A 19,287-nucleotide genomic window follows, 5' to 3' on the forward strand; every position below is an offset into this window, starting at 1 on the left:
ACCTTCAGCTACAGAACCTTTAGCTGCAACAGAACCTTCAGCTGCAACAGAACCTGCAGCTGCAACAGAACCTGCAGCTGCAACAGAACCTTTAGCTGCAACAGAACCTGCAGCTGCAGAACCTTCAGCTGCAACAGAACCTTCAGCTGCAACAGAACCTGCAGTCAGTCGTCGTCTGGAATCAAACGCCAACGTCACAGATGTTCTCGTGCGGATCTTCGTGTTCTCGCGATGTTACTGCGTCTCACGTGTTCTTATGCTGCGTTCGAGAGACCTCGGAACTCTAAACTTTTCCATCCTGCTAGAAACAGTCATCTGGTGGGTCAGTACAAGTCTGAGCTGCTGCTTGTGAACTCGGGGCAGATCCTTGTACCCCGACTTCATGAGGGAGCAGCTGTTGACGTCACAGAGGCAGCACGAATGAGGAGGGGGATGTATGTGAAGAGGACAGTATTTATATTAGGCCAGTGAATGTTTTTAGACACGCTGAAAGTTAAAAAAGACGTAAAATAAAAGACGACATCTGTTCAGCTCGTAGTTTAAATTGTCTCAGATCGCATCCGGAGCGTTTGGAGGGCAAACGTTGGTAACTTGACTATGTCCGACCTCTCGCGCTGCCCTGAACGCAGCACAAGTGACGCTGTGAGACCGTGAGAACACGGAGGCCTCGCGAGACGTGGCAGTGCTCCTGTAGCAGCCTGAAGTTACCGGACAGAACACGGACCGAGTCACAGAGGAGACCTGCTGGATCCCAGTGACCAGGACCAGGACCAGGACCACTACAAGAACGGAATGGAGGAGGACCACCAGAACCCGGACCACCGGAGCAAAGACCCGGACCACCGGAGCAAAGAGGTTCGTGTTGTCGGGGTTTGGTCTCCTCTCTGTCGGGTTTTCTTCTAAAGAGATCACCCAGAAGAGGACGGAAGTGCTTTCAGATATGAATCCAGATCATGTTGCTGTGAAGCACATTCAAGCTTTAAGGTTCCGTTCGGCCCCAAACCGAGTTCATGACGAGCCGGCCGCCATTTTGTGCCCCGCGGTGAAAGAGAGGCTGACGTCGATCAGATCAGATTATAAAATGAGTCTGTGCTGATCGACCGTGACAACATCCTGCCTCAACAGTCTGTCTGCTCATAACGTCACCAGAAACATGTTTTAGTGTCCCGATGTAACATGAAGACGTGTGTCTCCGTCTGGCCGCCATTTTGTGTTTCGTTGCAACATGGAGCTCATTGTGTGTTTCAGGGCTGAAACACGAGCTTCCTCCTGAAGGTCAGAGGTCACCGTGTCTGTCGATGAAACATAATGTTGTTTGTATGTTGATGTTTGCGCCTCCACACCTCATTAGTATGCAACTCACTCTATCCTTGCCCCTCCCACTAAGCCCCGCCCCTCTGCCTCAGAACAGTGAAAGGAAGTTGAAACAGAAAAACAGACATGAAGACAACAAACCTAAAGCTGTGATCATAAACACGTCAGAATGATTGTTTGTGATGTTTTTAGACCAAATACAAATGTTTCCTGTGTCAGTGGGTTTTAATCTTCTCAGCACCATCATCATCATTCCAGCTGACAGTCGTGTGATACTTCAGATCTGCTCACAGTCGATACTCTGATCAATTCCGACATTAGGCCCTAACTGTCGGAATGGCAACACTTAAACCTTTAATTAAACGTCCCAGCATTCCGACATTTTTTGCCTCCTAAGGCCGGAATGGTGGTATTTATTTCTTTTTTTAACGTGTTGCCATTCCGACACATCTTTATAAGGGTTAGGTATGCGGGTTAGGGTTAGTCTTGTCGGAATAGTACAATGTCGGAATGGTGGCATGTAACCTTGATTGACTCTGATCGATGAAGAATAAGTGTGTTTGTTTAATACATATATTTTTCTCTCTCCGTGTTTCCGGATCGTCGCTCACTGAATGGATATATTGCTCTGGATCGTTGGACCCTTAGTGACGCGTCACTCACTGTTTACTTCTCTGTCTGCAGGATCATCACAGAGCTCATCCTGGGAAAAGACGGTACCACTGTGATCAATGTGGAAAAGCTTTCCAACGCAAGACTCACCTACAGGCCCACCAAAGTGTCCACACGGGAGAGAAACCACACAGCTGTGACCAGTGTGGGAAAGCCTTCGCCAGAGCCGGAACCTTAAAAGTCCATCAGCGTAGTCACACCGGAGAGAGACCATACTCCTGTGACCAGTGTGGGGCGTCTTTCCGACACAAGAATCACTTCATAACCCACCAGCGCACTCACTCCGGGGAGAAACCATACAGCTGTGACCAGTGTGAGAAAGCTTTCACCACTGATAAATACCTTAAGATCCATCAGCGCACCCACAGCGGGGAGAAACCACACAGCTGTGACCAGTGTGGGATGACCTTCATCAGACGGACGACGCTCAATCGTCACCAACGCATTCACACCGGAGAGAAACCGTATCAGTGTGACATCTGTGGGAAGTCTTTTGCTCGAGGCAGCGCCCTGCAGGTCCACCGCCGCCTTCACACCGGAGAGAAACCGTACTGGTGTGAAGAATGCGGGAAAACTTTTACTCAGCTGTCGACGCTTTCCCTCCACAAGCGCAGTCACACTGGAGAGAAACCGTACAGCTGTGACGTGTGCGAGAAAGACTTCACCTCTCTGAACACCTTACAAAGTCACAGACGTCTTCACACGGGAGAGAAACCGTACTGGTGTGATATATGTCAGAAAACCTTCACCTGTCAGAGCAGCTTGAGCAGCCACAGACGTGTTCGTCATGGAGAGACACCTTACTGGTGTCACCGGTGTGGCCAAACCTTTCTCCACCGCAGATCTCTTCAGTCACACACATGCGTTCACACTGCAGCGGTCTGAGAGTCCTGTTGCACCGCTCACTGCTCAGGGCCCAACAAGAGAACAGCCGTCAGCGCTGAAACCTTTTGTACTGCGGGTTTTAAAGAGTCGTGACACATTGTGTCATCATGACATCATGGCGTCCTGACCAACACAAAATATCCCTAAAAGGGCAAAAAGAAGGAATTACATTTATTCACTGCATGTTGTGAAACAATAAACAGAAAAGTGTTGGTGCCTTTGGAAGACAAACGTACTGACTGACTGCTGAGTGTCCGTCAAACTGTTTCAATGAGTCAAAGATAGAGTCTGTAAATAAAGTTTTAACCGAAAGGGTTGAAGTCAAATTGGCAATACGAACTGTTGAGAGCAATGTTTTGTTTCATTTGACTCTTTGTCTGATATTTGATATTTGCTGTGTTGATATTTTGCTGTTTAGACTTTTAATTTCTGAGATATAAACAGACAGAAATATGAAATGTTTTGTTATTGGTTGTTTTTATCTTCATCTGGTCTGTTTCTTTTCAAGTTTCAAGTTTCAAGTTTTTATTGTCAATTTCTCCACATGTACCAGACATACAGAGGAATCGAAAAGACGTTTCTCACTATCCCACGGTGAGAGAAATAAAGTGCACAAGCACAACAAGATGAAGACAGACTATTCCTAACACTAAAGTATCATTAAGGTGCACAACAGAAATAAAGACATTTACTAACATTAAATAGACAATAAAATATATTAAAAAACTACTATGTTTCTGTATGTACAGTATGTCCAGTTTCTGTATGATATGTAGTGCAAAAGAAGACAGTCAGTAATAGCAGCAAAAAGTTTCTGTGTGGTGTATTTGTAACAATGCAAAAGACAGTCTGAAGGTCAGGGTTCAGAGTCCAGAGTTTTTTTGGGTGGGGGCAGAGAGGGGGGAGTGGGAGAGAGGGGAGAGAGTTCAGCTTCTTGACGGCCTGGTGGATAAAGGTGTGTGTGAGTCTGGTGGAGCAGCACGGAGACTCCGGTATCTTCTCCCAGAGGGCAGGAGGCTGAACAGACTGTGTGCGGGGTGGCTGGCGTCGCTCACAACCATGGTCGCTTTGCGGCTGAGGCGGTTGGTGTATGTGTCTTGCAGGGAGGGGAGTGAGGCACCAATGATCTTTCCAGCTGTGTTCACTATGCGCTGCAGGGCTTTCCTGTTGTAGTCAGTGCAGCTCCCGCCCCACACAGTGATACAGCTTGACAGGATGCTCTCAATGGTGCCCCGGTAGAATGTGCACATGACTGGTGGAGGAGCTCTCACTCACTTGAGTTTGCGGAGGAAGTAGAGGCGCCGCTGTGCTTTCTTCGCCAGTGATGCAGTGTTGGTGGTCCAGGAGAGGTCCTCACTGATATGCACCCCCAGGGATTTGGTGCTGCTCACTCTCCACAGCAGCACCATTGATGGTCAGTGGTGGGTGTTGGGTGTGGCCTCTCCGGTAGTTAACAACAATCTCCTTGGTCTTGCTGACATTCAGCAGGAGGTTGTTGTCTCTGCACCACGTGGTCAGAAGGTCGACCTCCTTCCTGTAGTGGGACTCATCATCCTTGGTGATGAGACCCACCAGAGTTGTGTCATCCGCAAACTTCACCATGTGATTTGTGCTGTAGATTGGTGTGCAGGCGTGAGTCAGCAGGGTGAAGAGCAGGGGACTGAGCACACAGCCTTGAGGGGCCCCTGTGCTGAGTGTGATGCTGCTCGAGGTGTTGCTGCCGACTCGTACTGCTTGTGGCCTCTCACTGAGGAAGTCCAGCAGCCAGTTGCAGAGGGAGGTGTTGAGCGCAGCTGGTGAAGTTTGCAGATGAGTTGTTGTGGGACTATGGTGTTGAATGCTGAACTGAAGTCATGAACAGCATTCTCACATGAGTCTTTTGTGTCCAGGTGGGTGAGGGCTGGTTGGAGAGCAGAGCAGATTGCATCCTCTGTGGACCGTTTGGCTCTGTATGCAAACTGGAAGGGGTCCAGGGTGGGGGGGAGGATGGATTTGATGTGTGACATGACTAGCCGTTCAAAGCACTTCATCATGATGGGGGTCAGTGCCACAGGGCGATAGTCATTGAAGCAGGATGGAGCAGGTTTCTTTGGCACAGGTATGATGATGGTGGTCTTGAAGCGTGATGGAACAACAGCCTGTCTCAGTGAAGTGTTAAAGACATCCGTGAAGACGTCCTTGAGCTCCTCTGCGCAGTCCTTCAGCACACGACCAGGGATGTTGTCTGGACCTGTTGCCTTGTGGGTGTTGATGGTGGAGAGTGTCCTCTTCACGCTGGCAGCAGACAGGCACAGAGCCTGATCGTGGGGGGGTGGTGAAGTCTTCTGTGGACGTGTGTTGTTTTTTGCTTCAAACCGTGCAAAGAAGCTGTTGAGGTTGTTGAGCAGACAGATGTTGCTGTCGCAGATCTGTGGCGCGGGTTTATAGTCCGTGATGGTCTGAATGTCCTGCCACAGGCTCCGTGTGTCTCTGCTGTCTTTAAAATGGCAGGTTATCTTATGTGTGTATTCCTGTTTTGCTTCCCTGATGCCGCGGGACAGGTTGGCTCTCGCTGTTCTCAGGCCAGTTTCATCCCCAGCTCTGAAGGCGTTGTTTCTGGCCCTCAGCAGGCGTTGGACATCCCCTGTCAGCCATGGCTTCTCGTTAGCCCGAGTGATGATGGTTTATGTGTGGGTCACATCATCGATGCACTTACTGATGTAAGAAGTAACAGTGTCTGTGTACTCCTCAATGTCTGTGTGGTTGTTGTATGTGGCTGCCTGCTTAAACATTGCCCAGTCTGTTGTGTCAAAGCAGTCTTGAAGAGCAGAGGAGGCCCCCTCTGGCCACACCCGTACCTGCTTCCGAGCCGGTCTGGTGACTTTCACTCTCGGTCTGTATGCTGACTTTAGCATAACAGTGATGTGATCAGAGAGTCCGATGTGGGGGAGGGGGGAGGCCTTGTATGCTCCTTTGTGAGTAGTGTAAACCAGGTCCAAAATGTTATCCCCTCTTGTTGGATAATGAACATGTTGGTGAAATTTCGGAAGGACAGTCCTAAGATCAGCATGATTAAAATCTCCAGCGAGGATGGTGAATCCGTCTGGGTGGGCTGTCTGTTGTTCACTGATGGCCTGATACAGTTCACAAAGTGCCACATTTCTGTCATTGTTGTTGGGGGAGGGAGGGATGTACACAGCGACTAGCAAAATCCCTGTAAATTCCCTCGGCAGATAGAAAGGACGGCGCCTTATGATCATAAAGTCCGCCAGTGGTGAACAGTGTTTGCATACCACCACAGCGTCCTTGCACCAGGCATCACGGATGTAAACACAGACCCCGCCGCCGCGAGTCTGTCTTTCCACAGTGTACGAGGGCTCTGTCCGCTCGATAGCATGTTAGCTGCTCCAGTTGTACAGTGGAGTCGGGGATGTTGTCATTTAGCCATGTTTCAGTGAAGAGAAGCACATAGCAGTTACTCACATCACGCTGCGCTGACCTCAGCAGTCGTATGTGATCCATTTTGTTGTCCAAAGATCGTACATTGGCCAGGAGGATGGATGGTGTGGCTGGGCGAGTTGGGCTAGCCTCTAGCCTAGCCCGGATACCTCCGCGCTTGCCCCTCTTCTGCTTCCTCTCACACCGCTTGCGGCGCCTCCTTTCTGGGGGGGAGTAGCAGTCGGTGTGTCCGGTGTGGTCGCAAGCCGGCGGAGTAAACCGAGTTCCTTTATTGTCTCTGTTTGTGCAATGTCCAGTGTGTTGTTGCAATGCTTGCTCCTGCCGATGTCTGGCAGGAGCCGTGTGGTTCTGATCCAGAGTTGTGATGAAGATAAACATCAGTGTGACAGAATGTTATTATTCATTAGTCTGTTTATTGTTTCATCATTTATTTTGCTTTGCCAGTGAAATCAATCAGAATATGATTTATAGAAGTGAACTTGTGTTCTGGAATGAATCTACAAACACTGAACGTGATGAATTTACCTTCACTGAATGAATCCAGCAGCATTTTTAATATAAGTCACCTTGTTGACGTTTGGTCTCAGTTTGATCCTTCTCAGTGAAATTAGTCAGAAAGTATCGTTTCTATATTCAGATCATTTATTCGTCTTTGACTGAAGTGAAGCAGAAGTTTCATATTTGATGCGATTTGTTTCTCTTCACAGCTGCAGGTCCGTCGGATCAGAACACTGAAAACACAGAAGAAGAAAAAGTGGGCGGTCCTGAGAACTCTGAACCAATCGGAGCAGTGGGCGGAACAGGACCGCCCCTTCACGTCACACTCATATGTGAGCCTGAAGAGGTCCGAGGACAGAATCCAGACCGCGTCCAGGACACAGAGGAGACCTGCTGGAAGATGGAGAACCAGAACCACAGAAGAACAGAAGGCGTGTGCTCTGACAACAGCAGCTGCGTTCAGGTCAGTGGTCACAACGTCATGATGAGAGTAAAGACAGGAGGAGTCTGGAGGGTCCGTGTATCACCGGGTCACCGTGTAGTTCTGGTCCAGGGTCTGATTTCTAAATGTCTGGAATAAGATTCATTGTGACAACGATCATCATCTGCAGCCCGAAATATTACTGAAGCACTGAATCAATAATGTCAACAGGTTCTGATCAGGTTCTGATCACTTCCTGTTGATGTTCTCAGGAGACATTTCTGCTCTTTGGTCCTGAGTTGTGTCTCTCAGGCTCTCACACTGGACCTCTGCTGGTCTCAGCTGCAGACACTGAAACAAGTCCTGCTGCCTCCCGTGTGTCAGCACCAGTTTACATTATTATTGGGTCCGTATCAGGAAGTGTAGAACCGGAGCCGGGCCTGTTGCAGCTCTCTGAGGAGGAGCAGTCTTTGTTAAAGCAGCTGTGTAGTCTTGATTAAACCAGATCTGCAGAGTCCAGGTTTGGGGGCCCAGTCCTGGCTCCTGTAGAACCGGAGCCGGGCCTGTTGCAGCTCTCTGAGGAGGAGCAGTCTTTGTTAAAGCAACACTGAAGAGCAGCTGTGTAGTCTTGGTTAAAACCAGATCTGCAGGGTCCAGGTTTAGGATCTCCGTGCTGACTTCTGTAGAACCAGAGTCGGGCCTGTTGCAGCTCTCTGAGGAGGGGCAGTCTGTGTTGGGCCTTTAATCCAGGTGTGAAGTGTCGGAGGTCCTCTCCTTCCCCTTCATCTTTGTGGAGGTGAGTTTCCTCTTTTGTTCTCCTGAAGTCTCTTTTGTTGGAAGTGTCGGACCGGGTCGTCTGGACAGCACTCCAAAGTGCCAAAGTGGAGTCGTCTGGTCTGGGGGGGTGCAGCCGTAGAGTTCAGGCTGAGGGTGGAGGAGGGGTCCGACCCACCTGAGCAGTGAAGGACTGAGGGGGGATGTGGAGGATGATGGTATAAACTGTGGAGCTGAAGTCCACAACCAGAATCCTCTAGAGAAGACACAAACTCTTTGTTTACATGTGGCGGACCCTGCCACCTTTCTTGCTGCTGTGTCAGAGCTCTGAGGTGTGTTTGGGCTCATTATGGGCTTTGGGCTTCTGCTGGGTCAGGGTGGAGTCTGAAAACATCTTCCAGCACCTGGTTTCACTGTGGCTTTAAGACTCTGCTGTCATTCTCACACTTCCTGGTTCTGTTGAGGCCACCGGGACAGTTTGAGAGCTCATCCACGTGGTGTCAAACAGTTGTGACGGCCGGGCCTCCTGTGGCTGTTGGGCCGTTTGCCTTTCTTTCTTTCTTTCTTTCTGTACTGCAGAGGCCCAGCAGGAGGGTCGGGTCGTCGTCAGTTGCTGGGACACCTGGGCCCGGTGTCCCCGGTACTACAAGAGCACACCTCACCAGCTCTGGATGGGAGAGGACAAAGGGGAGACTCTGCTGTCTGCTCTCAGCGCTCCTCATTGTGTTCATTGTTTCTGTTTCCACCTGACAACACACCGCTCACTATCTTGACAATCATGCACACACACTAGCACTACTGATTTACTGACTGCCACACCTCACAACATGTTTTGAGTTGGTTGATATAAAAGATGATTTCCTTTGTGTCATCTCCCGTTATCTGTCAGGGCTTTGAGCCGGCCGTGGCGCTGTACGTTCAGACACTCACATCATGTGACACGTGACGTAACACAGTCTTCTGTCTGGACTTTGATGTTTGTGTCTGCGTGCTGCTGCGACAGTTGGACTTCCCCTCTGGAGGATCAGTGGAGGACTTTCTCATGTTGACTTAAACATCATGTAATGTTTTGAATAACGTCTCTCTGTCTGTCTCTCTGTTGCTATAGGAACAGGGAGGAGCGAAGGGACTGAAGCAGTCGGACAAAACGCCGGCATCACTGAGAAAATCAAACGTCGGCCTGAGAGGTCACACCGGAGAGAAACCACACAGCTGTGATCAGTGTGGGAAAACTTTTGCTACGTCCGGTTCCCTAAAAACCCACCGAAGCATTCACACAGGAGAGAAACCGCACGGCTGTGACGAGTGCGGGAAAGCTTTCCTGTCCAAGAGTACGCTGAAAATCCATCAACGGATTCACACGGGAGAGAAACCGTACCGCTGTGAAGAATGTGGCCGACACTTCAGAACAACGGGTGACCTCAGAGTTCATGGGCGCTCTCACACTGGAGAGAGACCGTACGACTGTGACCGGTGTAGCAAAGCCTTCTTAACATCAGGTGACCTGAACATCCACAAACGTGTTCACACTGGAGAGAGGCCTTACAGCTGTGACCAGTGTGGGAAAGCTTTCACAACTCGAGGTTACCTTCAGATCCATCGACGGTTTCATACAGGAGAGAAACCGTACCGCTGTGAATACTGTGAGAAAACCTTCGTCACTCAAGGCAACTGGGCAATCCACCTTAAAATGCACCGCGGAGAGCGACCGCATCAGTGTGACCAGTGTGGGAAGAGTTTCCTTCTATCAACTTCGCTAAAACATCATCAGTACATTCACAGTGGAGAGAAACCCTACCCCTGTAAGCGGTGTGACAAAGCGTTTGCAGATCCGGCTGGTTTAAGTAAACACCAAAGGTGTCACTCTGGGGAGAAACCATACGGGTGTGACCAGTGTGGGAAAAGCTTTGCTAGGAATGGTGGCCTTAAAGCTCACAAGAGAATCTGCAAGAGAAACCAGACGTCTGGGACCATCGTGGAGAATCTGACGTCCGAGCAGGTGACCTCCAGCTCCACCTCCACACTCGCATGATGAAGAAATGAAGAGTTGTCAGAACTAGTGTGGTACCGAGGTGTTTCAGTAAACCGCTCATTAATTCTGCAGTTCTGACTTTAAATTTCATCAACAATGATCAACTTCTCTGTTTTATCTTTGACAAAGTGTCAGAATTCAATTCTGCAGCAGAGAAAAACTATAAAAACTGGAGTAACGAGCTGATGTCCTACCAGCACGATACCATTTATTACTGACCTGCCCGCACGCCACAAACAGATCAGAGCAAGCTCGCTGTTGCTCTGCTGTTTCACTTCCATCGGTCAGATCCAGTTTTTTAAACCTTTTTTTACACATTTGTGAATGAATCTTTATTCAAGTTGTTGTGTTTTTATTCCACTTAAAATCCTCTTTTGTTCAGAAACTGTGACGTGTTCAACATCTTCACTGACGAGTTAAAACTCAGTGAAACTACTGAAGACTGGAAGCTCAATTCTGCCACTTGGAATCAAATTAAAACTGAGCTTGATGAAAGAAATGTTCTGTTAGAAGCCGTAATAAAAGATTAAACGTTGAAATTCTGAGTAAAAATGTGGTGAGGTGGGATGTGAATATTAGTTGTCATTTTATAAGAGAAGTGTGAAACAGCTGTTTGTGTTCAGTGAGGAGGAAGAGACGGCAACACAAATAAAATGAGACGTTTGTTCTGCTGAAGTTCTGATTGAATCAAATCTGTCTTTTCTTTCTTTGTCTTTATTTGAACACGTTAGTTGTGTTTGAGTTATAGAAAGAGGGCTGGAACTGGACCCAAGAACAAAGTTTCATCTCTGGTTTCTGTTAAAGGTTCTGTTCTGGTCATCGGCGGGCCTGAACAGCACCGTCCGACCCGTAAAATGACACTAAAGTTCAGAGATAATCTGAGTGGCCCTGAAAGATTTGCACCAGTGTGATGATGAGCCGCGCCGACATGTAACGATTGTAACTGACCTTCTAATAACAGCTGGTTCTCTGCAGCTGTGACTGAACACCTGTTCAACACTGAAGTCAATTAATACACTTCTTCAATATGAAACACTCGTGATCATACTTTTTATTTCCAGTTTCTCTGAAGCTGAAAGATAAATTTACATCCGTTACAACCACAGCGACAGAGGATGGCTGTTACCATAGTGACAGAGGATGGCTGTAACCATAGCGACAGAGCATGGCTGTAACCATAGCAACAGATGATGGCTGTAACCATAGCAACAGATGATGGCTGTTACCATAGTGACAGATGATGGCTGTTACCATAGTGACAGAGGATGGGTGTAACCATAGCGACAGAGCATGGCTGAAACCACAGCGACAGATGATGGGTTTCTCTCTTCAAGAGGTCCAGCGGTCTTGGTTCTGGCTCTGGTCCAGGTGCTGCTGCTTCAGTGTGGAGTCTTCTGATTGGCTGGTTGTGGGGAGGAGGCGTGGCCAGAGATCTGGGGGGAGAAGAGGACAATTCCAGATCATCCTGTCCTGTTTGACGAGCTCATCGTTATCAGCTGTGGTCAGAGAATTAAAACTACTCTGATAGATCCTAACATGCTAACAGCAACGTACAGGCCAGTGTGTGAACATTCAGTCAGACAGCGTTGATTCAGAGATAGCAGAAATAGCTATTAGCAGCTCTTGTTAGCAGCTCCTGTTAGCAGCTCTTGTTAGCAGCTCCTGTTAGCAGTGTGCTCAGTGACGAACAGAGGACTCACTGGATCACTGCGATACTGAAGAAAAGTTAAAAACATGAAGATTCTAAAGGGAGTTCTGAATGGACTTTTGTCTCTGATTTCTCAGTGGATTTCTGGACATCCATTCTGGACGGACATCAGAGATGATGATGTCATCAGGCAGTGACATCACACTGAATCAGATCAACACGTGTTTCATGACAAATGGTTCACGTCTCACTCAGTCAGGACTCTGAGAACGAGGTAGATATTTGTCCCGCTGAACTTCACTTACAGATCCTGTAGATTCAGTTAAAGTGACGTCCTGAACACCGAGTTCCTGTCTGAATATGCAACGTGTTTGCCGGCGCTCACCTGTCTTCCTCTTCCTCGTCCTCGTCCAGAGAAGACAGTGGTCAGTCCGTTGTGGGCGGGGACATGTCGGAGGGGGCGTGTCTTCGAGTCTTTCAGCTCTAACAGGAGCTCGGGGCTCGACAGCGACAGACGGGCTGGACGCAAACAAACATGGAGATTCAGCTGCAGCAGACACTCAAACACATTCAACAGAACCAGGACACCGACGCATCAAACTAAACTTCATATTGATTCTATGATTAATAAATGTTGTTGGCAACTAACAAAGTGCTGACAGCCACCAGCCTGTCGGAGCGTCTCGTGAGCTTCAGTCTGTAACATCACACAGAACATTTAGGACAATCATTTACTTTTTATACACGATGACTCGGCTGGAAACTTGTTTGTCAGAGAAGTGGTCGCTGCTACAGACGGGCCACTTCAGAAACATCTGGAAAAACTTGTTCTGGGTCAAACGTGGTGGTCCACGAGCTGAGATCAGAACGTGTCCCACTGTAAGCTGCTCACCTTGTCTGCTGTTGAAGCACGGAGAGGACGAGGAGGACGAGGAGCTCCCGGGGGACGAGGTCGGGGTGGGACTGAAAGGGGAGGACAGAGGAGAGGAGGGGGAGAGGGGGGAGAGGGGGGAGGAGACACTGGACTCAGTGACATCACTGCGAGACCGAGACTTGTTCTGAAACGCTGAAAACACAAGAAGACAAAAGTGAGACAGACGAGGAGACGAAGGCTGATTCTGAGAGAACCAGATGTTTCATTGTTTGTTGTTGTTGTTGGCGGACTGAACGTTTCATTCAACGGTTCGGTTCTGATCCAAACATCATTCATTGACACATCTCTCTCATTAACACAAACGTCTTCAAACGGTCCCGTCGTCATGTTTGTTTTTTGTCCTGACGTCAAAATGAGTCAAACTTAACCCTTACAAACAAACAAACAAACAAACAAACAAACACCTTTGGTGATTATTTTAATAAAAAATCTTTTTCGGGTCATTTAGCGTTTTTTTTATTTCTTCACACCTCAAGAAGTTCTGTAACGTCATAGCAACAGCTGACGTGATGATCTGAGAGTCTGGATGGTTTTAACAGTTGTTGTGTTGTCGTTCTGCTGTCGTTCTGCTGTCGTTGTGTTGTCGTTCTGCTGTCGTTCTGCTGTCGTTGTGTTGTCGTTCTGCTGTCGTTGTGCTGTCGTTCTGCTGTCGTTGTGCTGTCGTTGTGCTGTCGTTGTGCTGTCGTTGTGCTGTCGTTGTGTTGTGTTGTCGTTGTGTTGTCGTTGTGTTGTCGTTGTGCTGTCGTTGTGCTGTCGTTGTGCTGTCGTTGTGCTGTCGTTGTGTTGTGTTGTCGTTGTGTTGTCGTTGTGTTGTCGTTCTGCTGTCGTTGTGCTGTCGTAGTGTTGTCGTTGTGTTGTCGTTCTGCTGTCGTTCTGCTGTCGTTCTGCTGTCGTGCTGTCGTCGTGCTGTCGTCCTGCTGTCGTTCTGCTGTCGTTGTGCTGTCGTTGTGTTGTCGTTGTGTTGTCGTGTTGTCGTTGTGTTGTCGTTGTGTTGTCGTTCTGCTGTCGTTGTGCTGTCGTTGTGCTGTCGTTGTGTTGTCGTTCTGCTGTCGTTGGTCGACATGTTTTCTTCTCACCTCTCAGAAACTCGTCCTGCAGCTCTGGACTCTGCAGACTGTGAGGAGGACGAGGAGACGATGAAGAGGACGGGAGCCGAGGTTCTGCTGCTGTCACTGAGGTAGATGATGATGATGATGATGAAGACTTCATGATGTCTGTCTGCAGTGGGCGGAGCTTCAAAGAGATTTGATCTGTCAGCAGAGAACTCAAACGTCCCACAGTGATGTGACACCTGAAGGCATCGTTTAGAAACTTCTGAACTTTCAGTAAAAATCTGCTGTGATGGTAATAATGATTATTTATTGTTATTGTTGTTGTTATTTTAGACAACCAGCCTCTGTCAGTGTAGCTGCTGCAGGATATTGATCACAGGTTCTGATCACGTCCCGTCAGTGAAGCGGCTGGTTTGGTTCCTGCAGCTCATCAGAGACACGTCATCATGAAACTACTGATTACAGCTTCTCACAGTACTCGAGTACACAAACTCTTCACTTCCTGCCCAGTGAGGGTCAATAACAGATCAATACCCTCACTGATCCGTCCGGGCTCACTGGCTCCACTCACCTGTGGCGTCTCTTCGCTCTCGTGTGTTTGAGCCCCTTCACAGGAAACATCACCCGTCCCGCTGCAATAAAGGCTCCCGGTCGTCCCGGTTAGTCCTGATGACCCGAGTCACTGGAGTGAAGCTGCTGCCCGACGAGGACTTCCTGCATCCGGAGCAAAGTCTGCAGCTCGCTCTACCACTCTCTCTCTCTCTCTCTCTCTCTCTCCCTCTGAGGTTACATGAATACACTGTGTGTGTGTGTGTGTGTGTGTGTGTGTGAGAGAGAGAGTGTGTGTGTGTGTGAGAGAGAGTGTGTGTGTGTGTGAGAGAGTGTGTGTGTGAGTGAGAGAACACAGACGACTCAAAAGTCCACATTAATTATTGACATGTTTTTAATGACACGGTTGCCATGGATACCAGGAAATAAAGAGAGTCAGCTGGACCTTTAACCCACACACACACACACACACACACACACACACACACACACACACACACACAGCTGATGTCACTGATCATGTGTACTCTCTATCAGCAGTGATCAATACGTCGGTGTGATGTGAACTGATCGATCGTATTGATCATTAACCGTGTGGAGGATCGTCACACGACGACGCTCGCTTCCTTTTAATCTGATAGTTTTGTTTTATTTTTCAGATCGTCTCCTTCTGTTCTCGCCGTATCAGACAAAGTAATCAGAGTCAGCTGTACTCTGATTACTTTGTGACCTACAGTCCATCATGTCAGTGACTGTTTACATCATGAGTTCATTTAAACAAGTTTACAGTCGTCACAGTAAAACAATAAATCACTTTTAATCTCAAACATGAACGTCTGAATGTAGTTGTATCACGTCGTCACGTCGTCACATGATGTCACATGATGTCACATGTTGTCCCATGTCCAATAAAAACAAACATTTTCGTTGTCTTCATGAGACGTTGTGTTGTTTGTAACGATCAGCAGCAGAAGAAGAAAACAGGAAGTGTGATTTGTGCTGAAGAAGAACAGCTGCTTCTGTCACCAGCTGCTGTGGACACAATAATATGAACGAGGAGCAGCTGGAGTCCGACGACACGAGCAGTTAACAAGTCTGATAAACTCAGAGAGGAGCTCAACGTCTCCGAGGGCGACGGTGACAGAAAACTACTTCCTGTCTCGCCTGTTCACCATCTTAAAGCTGAAGGTCACGAGCACAACTTCCTGTCAGTCCTCGTCTGAACTAATGAACACATTAAATCTGCTCACACTTGAGATCTGACAGAGCCAGGCTAGCGGTTTCTCTTTGTTTACAGTCTTTGTGCTAAGCTAAGCGTCTCCTGGCTTTGACTGTGTGACAGGTAGTTTCATTCACCAAACATCTGTGAGAGGAGACGACACCATCGGCAAACTAAATGAAAGAAGAGTAAAAAAAGAAGTCACTTCACTTCCTGTGACGGTTGTTTCTGGAGTCCACTGATGATGTGTATGCTGTGACATCACTCCTGACCCCGCCCCCCCCGCTGTCTGTCTGTGACCAGGGAGCATCGTCATCATTATCTCCATGGTGATGAGGCAGCAGTTAGAGCGTCCACTTCAAACACCTGCAGAGACACAGAGAGTTCAACATTTTATGATTCAGAATCTGTTTTAGGTCAAAAAGTTCAGGTTTTGTCTCTGAAGTGAAGAAATACTCAGAACTGTACCTTAGCAGAGGTACAAATACTTAGTTACTGTCCTTCAGTCCATGTCTCAGGTATCTGTCCTGTACCTGAGTCTCTCTGAGACTTTCCCTCTCTACATCTGAACACAAACATCTGAACTTTCTCCTCCTCACAGCTTCAAACAGCCTCGTTACTTTAGTTTGATGCATTTGAGGTGAATTATGGATTATTGTTATTTCCCAACATCACCAGACTGATGTCGACCTATCAGAGCACATCACGCACGGCAGACGCAGCGAGACGAGACAAAGACGTAAAGACGTGAACAGACAGAGAGGGAGGCTGAATGGGGAGAAAAGGCGTGTTAGTGTCTCGTATCTGCAGAGAGTTTCTTATTTTCTCTCTTTGTTGCTGCTCGGACGCTTTACCAACCCAACATGTGGCTGTTTGACGTCCTGGGAATGAGACTCAACTATCAACTATCTTTGTGGTGCGTTCAGGAACAGCTGGGACAAATCCTACTGACTCTACCTTTAACTTTAATAGTCTTTGAATTATATTAATATGACGTGAGCTTCAGTTAGCTTTGACCACAAATGTCCTTCAGAGGGAGACTTTTTACTCTGATACTCTGAGTACATGTCAGAGCCTGTACTCGATTACTTTTACTGGAGGACAGACTGTGTGGACTGATGACTGGTCTGTGTCTCAGTCAGCTCTGAGGACAGCTGTGTTGTACCTGGTCTCTCTGTGTGTACACAGGCACTTGCTGCTGCAGTAGCGCCCCCCGCAGGTGGTGCAGGTGTAGTGGGAGGGGAAGCCACAGACGCAGCAGAAGTGTCGGGGGGGCAGAGAGGAGGGCGGGGCCGCCGCAGACAGGTAGTTTGGCTCCGGCCTCTCCGACAGGTTCTACCAATCAGAGGGCAGAAAGGGAGAGTCAGCTGACAGCACATTCACTGACAGCCAATGAGAACGCAGCAGAGACGTGTGACCCACCTCCTCCTCCAGCAGCGTCGTGAAGTTCTTCCTGAAACGCTGCTTGAAGTGATCGCCCCTCGTCTTCCTCTTCTTCTTCTCTGGACGCATGAACAAGGGAGAAGGAGGAAGAGGAGGAGAAGAAGAAGAAGAAGAAGAAGAAGAAGAAGAAGAAGAAGAAGAAGAAGAAGAAGAAGAAGGAGGAGGAGGAGGAGGAGGAGGAGGAGGAGGAGGAGAAGAAGAAGAAGAAGAAGAAGAAGAAGAAGAAGAAGAAGAAGAAGAAGAAGGAGGAGGAGGAGAAGAAGAAAACATTTACACTGAGCTTCAGCTGCTGTAAATCAGGACAGTAGAAGAAGTCTCACCTGGTTCTTCTGTCTCACTGAAGGCAGGCAGACGGGCAGTAGGACCTGGGGGAGGGAGGGAGGACAGAGGATCGTCCTAGAAACACAACAACAACAACATTAAGTATGTTTACAGTGGAGAGGAGAAGACAGCAGACAGATGCTTCCTGCTCGTCCACAGACAGGAGGACGTTAGACTGTGAGACCGGTCAGTCAATACATGTCTGTGTCAAACACCTGATCACAGGTGAGTTACTGATGTCCCTGATTGTGTCTGTAGATGGAAGTGACTCAACAGAGCCTTTGTAAAGTTGTAATACTGTGTTTATACTGTGAAGAAGTCAGGGCTGACCTTAAATCAGCTGCTTTTAGAATAGAGTTTGGTTTAGCAGGTCGTCTGCTGAGAGCAGAGACCAACACTGAACATTTAGTCTCACCTGGAAGTTGTCTTTCTCCAGAGCCTCCAGCTGCCTCGTCAGTCTCCTCTGACGGGTCGCTTCATCCAAAACTCTGCGCTGACCGGCCTCCACCCGAGCTGACACACACACACACACACACACAGACACACACACACACACACACACACACACACAGAGACACACACAGACACAGACACACACACACAGACACACACACACACACACACACACACACAGGGAGACATTAAGACAAAGAGAGATTTATATCCCTCTGTTGTGGTCAGAATGCTGCCTTACATTTAAACCAAACTACATTATAAAAAACATCAATTTATCAATTCGCACCTTGACAAAGGTCTGAAACCTCTAAACACAGGTCCTAAATGAACTTTGTTAAGACCCACTCATGACTTCTGTATGTTCGGTGTTGTAGACACAGAGATATCAGCAGGGACGCAGTCGTCAGTCGTCTTCAGTTATGGCTCAAAGCTCAACTCAACCTGCAGGTGTCAGAGGAGCTAGCTTAAAACTGAAGCTACAGCCCTTCACTAGCCTTGACTTTCCTGATACAGGCCTATAACAGTGGTGCTTCAACGAATCATTCATATGCCGAATAGATCGTTTTCCTGTAACAGCTATTAATATGTAACAACAATAACAAAGACAACGTGTATCGTGTGAAAATCGTTGGTTGATGGAGGCGACGTTGTTTCTTGAGTTAGCTCCGGAGCCGCGCTAACAAAAACGGACCAAAAGCGACAGACTCCGTTAACTCGTCTTTAAACCCTCCAAACTTCACCCTGCTCTTAGTCTTTCTTAAACACCTGAATGTGTGCTGTACTTAAGTCACGTTTTCATGTTTAATTTGGTTAAAATCAAGATAAACCCACCGGAAACTTTCTTCTCCAGCACCATGTTGGCTGTTGTTGTCTCACCTCCTCTCTACGGCAGCCGCAGAGGTACCTACCAAACCAAACGAGGCGAAGCGCGTATGTCTTCCTAACAGGTCCAGTCACTTACAGTCATAATGAAAAAGTCCTGAAGTAAAACGTGACGGTTAAAATACCTGAAAATACCTGCTGCTTGTGCTCACAGCGAGCCTGAACGAGCAGAACTAGCATGCTAACGCGAGCTTCTTTGCTACGGAAAGCCAGAGGGGATTATTCAGAAGGGCGCCTCCCTCTTTGTCGCCACCTGGTGGTGAGATTTTACATTATCGCTCCTTCAGCGAGTGTTGCTGTGATTTTGTTGATGAAAATCATTTCACATATTGTAACAGTATCGTATCATTACAGAGGACATGGAGCAATGACGGGCATGTGCAACAAAACAATTAAAAAATAATAAAAATTGAGAGAAAGAAATGACAGCGAAGGCCTGAAATAATGTTTTATTGACAGTTTTTCTTTCCTGTTTGTGAGGATATGTTGTTCTGTCATCGTGCAGTCGTGTGTTTGTGGTTATAACCTACATGAGACAGGTGGAGCTGCGAGATGGCCTGAAGACAAACAGAACAAACACAGCAGGCTGTCACAGTAACATTATTTATTAAAATCTCAAAACTTTATTCGCTCATTAACAAATAATTTAATGCAGTTTGTACAAAGCCAGAGAGCGCTGACTCCTCGTATCGACAGGCACGCATGGAGAGAAAACTACAGGCAGCGTCAGGTGGAAACCTCGTACGTCC

General features: G+C 47.9%; 3 protein-coding genes across 3 annotated transcripts in view; 1 reads left to right on the plus strand and 2 right to left on the minus strand.

Moving 5' to 3' along the window:
• The first annotated feature begins 511 nt into the window (after positions 1-511).
• LOC141003538 (uncharacterized) lies at positions 512-10,805 on the plus strand. Its single transcript, XM_073474902.1, has 3 exons — positions 512-855; positions 1,999-2,708; positions 9,215-10,805. The coding sequence occupies exons 1-3, from the start codon at positions 793-795 to the stop codon at positions 10,032-10,034; spliced, it is 1,593 nt and encodes a 530-aa protein (XP_073331003.1). The 5' UTR covers positions 512-792; the 3' UTR covers positions 10,035-10,805.
• A 3,788-nt stretch (positions 10,806-14,593) lies between these two features.
• Positions 14,594-18,723, minus strand: znhit1 (zinc finger, HIT-type containing 1). Its single transcript, XM_073474893.1, has 6 exons — positions 18,488-18,723; positions 17,616-17,713; positions 17,200-17,275; positions 16,859-16,938; positions 16,602-16,771; positions 14,594-15,802 (listed from the first exon to the last, which is right to left on the minus strand). Exons 1-6 carry the CDS (start codon positions 18,510-18,512, stop codon positions 15,781-15,783), a joined length of 471 nt encoding a protein of 156 aa, XP_073330994.1. The 5' UTR covers positions 18,513-18,723; the 3' UTR covers positions 14,594-15,780.
• Positions 18,724-19,125: 402 nt separating this feature from the next.
• The window catches only part of plod3 (procollagen-lysine, 2-oxoglutarate 5-dioxygenase 3), an 11,852-nt gene continuing 11,690 nt past the window's right edge, over positions 19,126-19,287 (minus strand). The window contains exon 19 of the mRNA XM_073474840.1: positions 19,126-19,287. This exon is cut by the window's right edge and continues 1,185 nt beyond it. The gene's annotated coding sequence lies outside the window, so the exon portion shown is untranslated.

This window comes from Pagrus major, chromosome 10, assembly GCF_040436345.1.
Source record: "Pagrus major chromosome 10, Pma_NU_1.0".
Lineage (NCBI taxonomy): Eukaryota > Metazoa > Chordata > Actinopteri > Spariformes > Sparidae > Pagrus > Pagrus major.

Coding starts and splice junctions, on each gene's coding strand:
- znhit1 (XM_073474893.1), bottom strand. CDS start 18,512: ATGGTGCTGGAGAAGAAAGTTTCCG. Junction 17,714..18,487: donor GCTGGAGAAGAAAGTTTCCG/GTGGGTTTATCT, acceptor TGTGTGTGTCAG/CTCGGGTGGAGGCCGGTCAG. Junction 17,276..17,615: donor TGGAGAAAGACAACTTCCAG/GTGAGACTAAAT, acceptor TTGTGTTTCTAG/GACGATCCTCTGTCCTCCCT.
- LOC141003538 (XM_073474902.1), top strand. CDS start 793: ATGGAGGAGGACCACCAGAACCCGGACCACCGGAGCAAAGACCCGGAC. Junction 856..1,998: donor CGGACCACCGGAGCAAAGAG/GTTCGTGTTGTC, acceptor CTCTGTCTGCAG/GATCATCACAGAGCTCATCC. Junction 2,709..9,214: donor ACGGGAGAGAAACCGTACTG/GTGTGATATATG, acceptor GAAACCACACAG/CTGTGATCAGTGTGGGAAAA.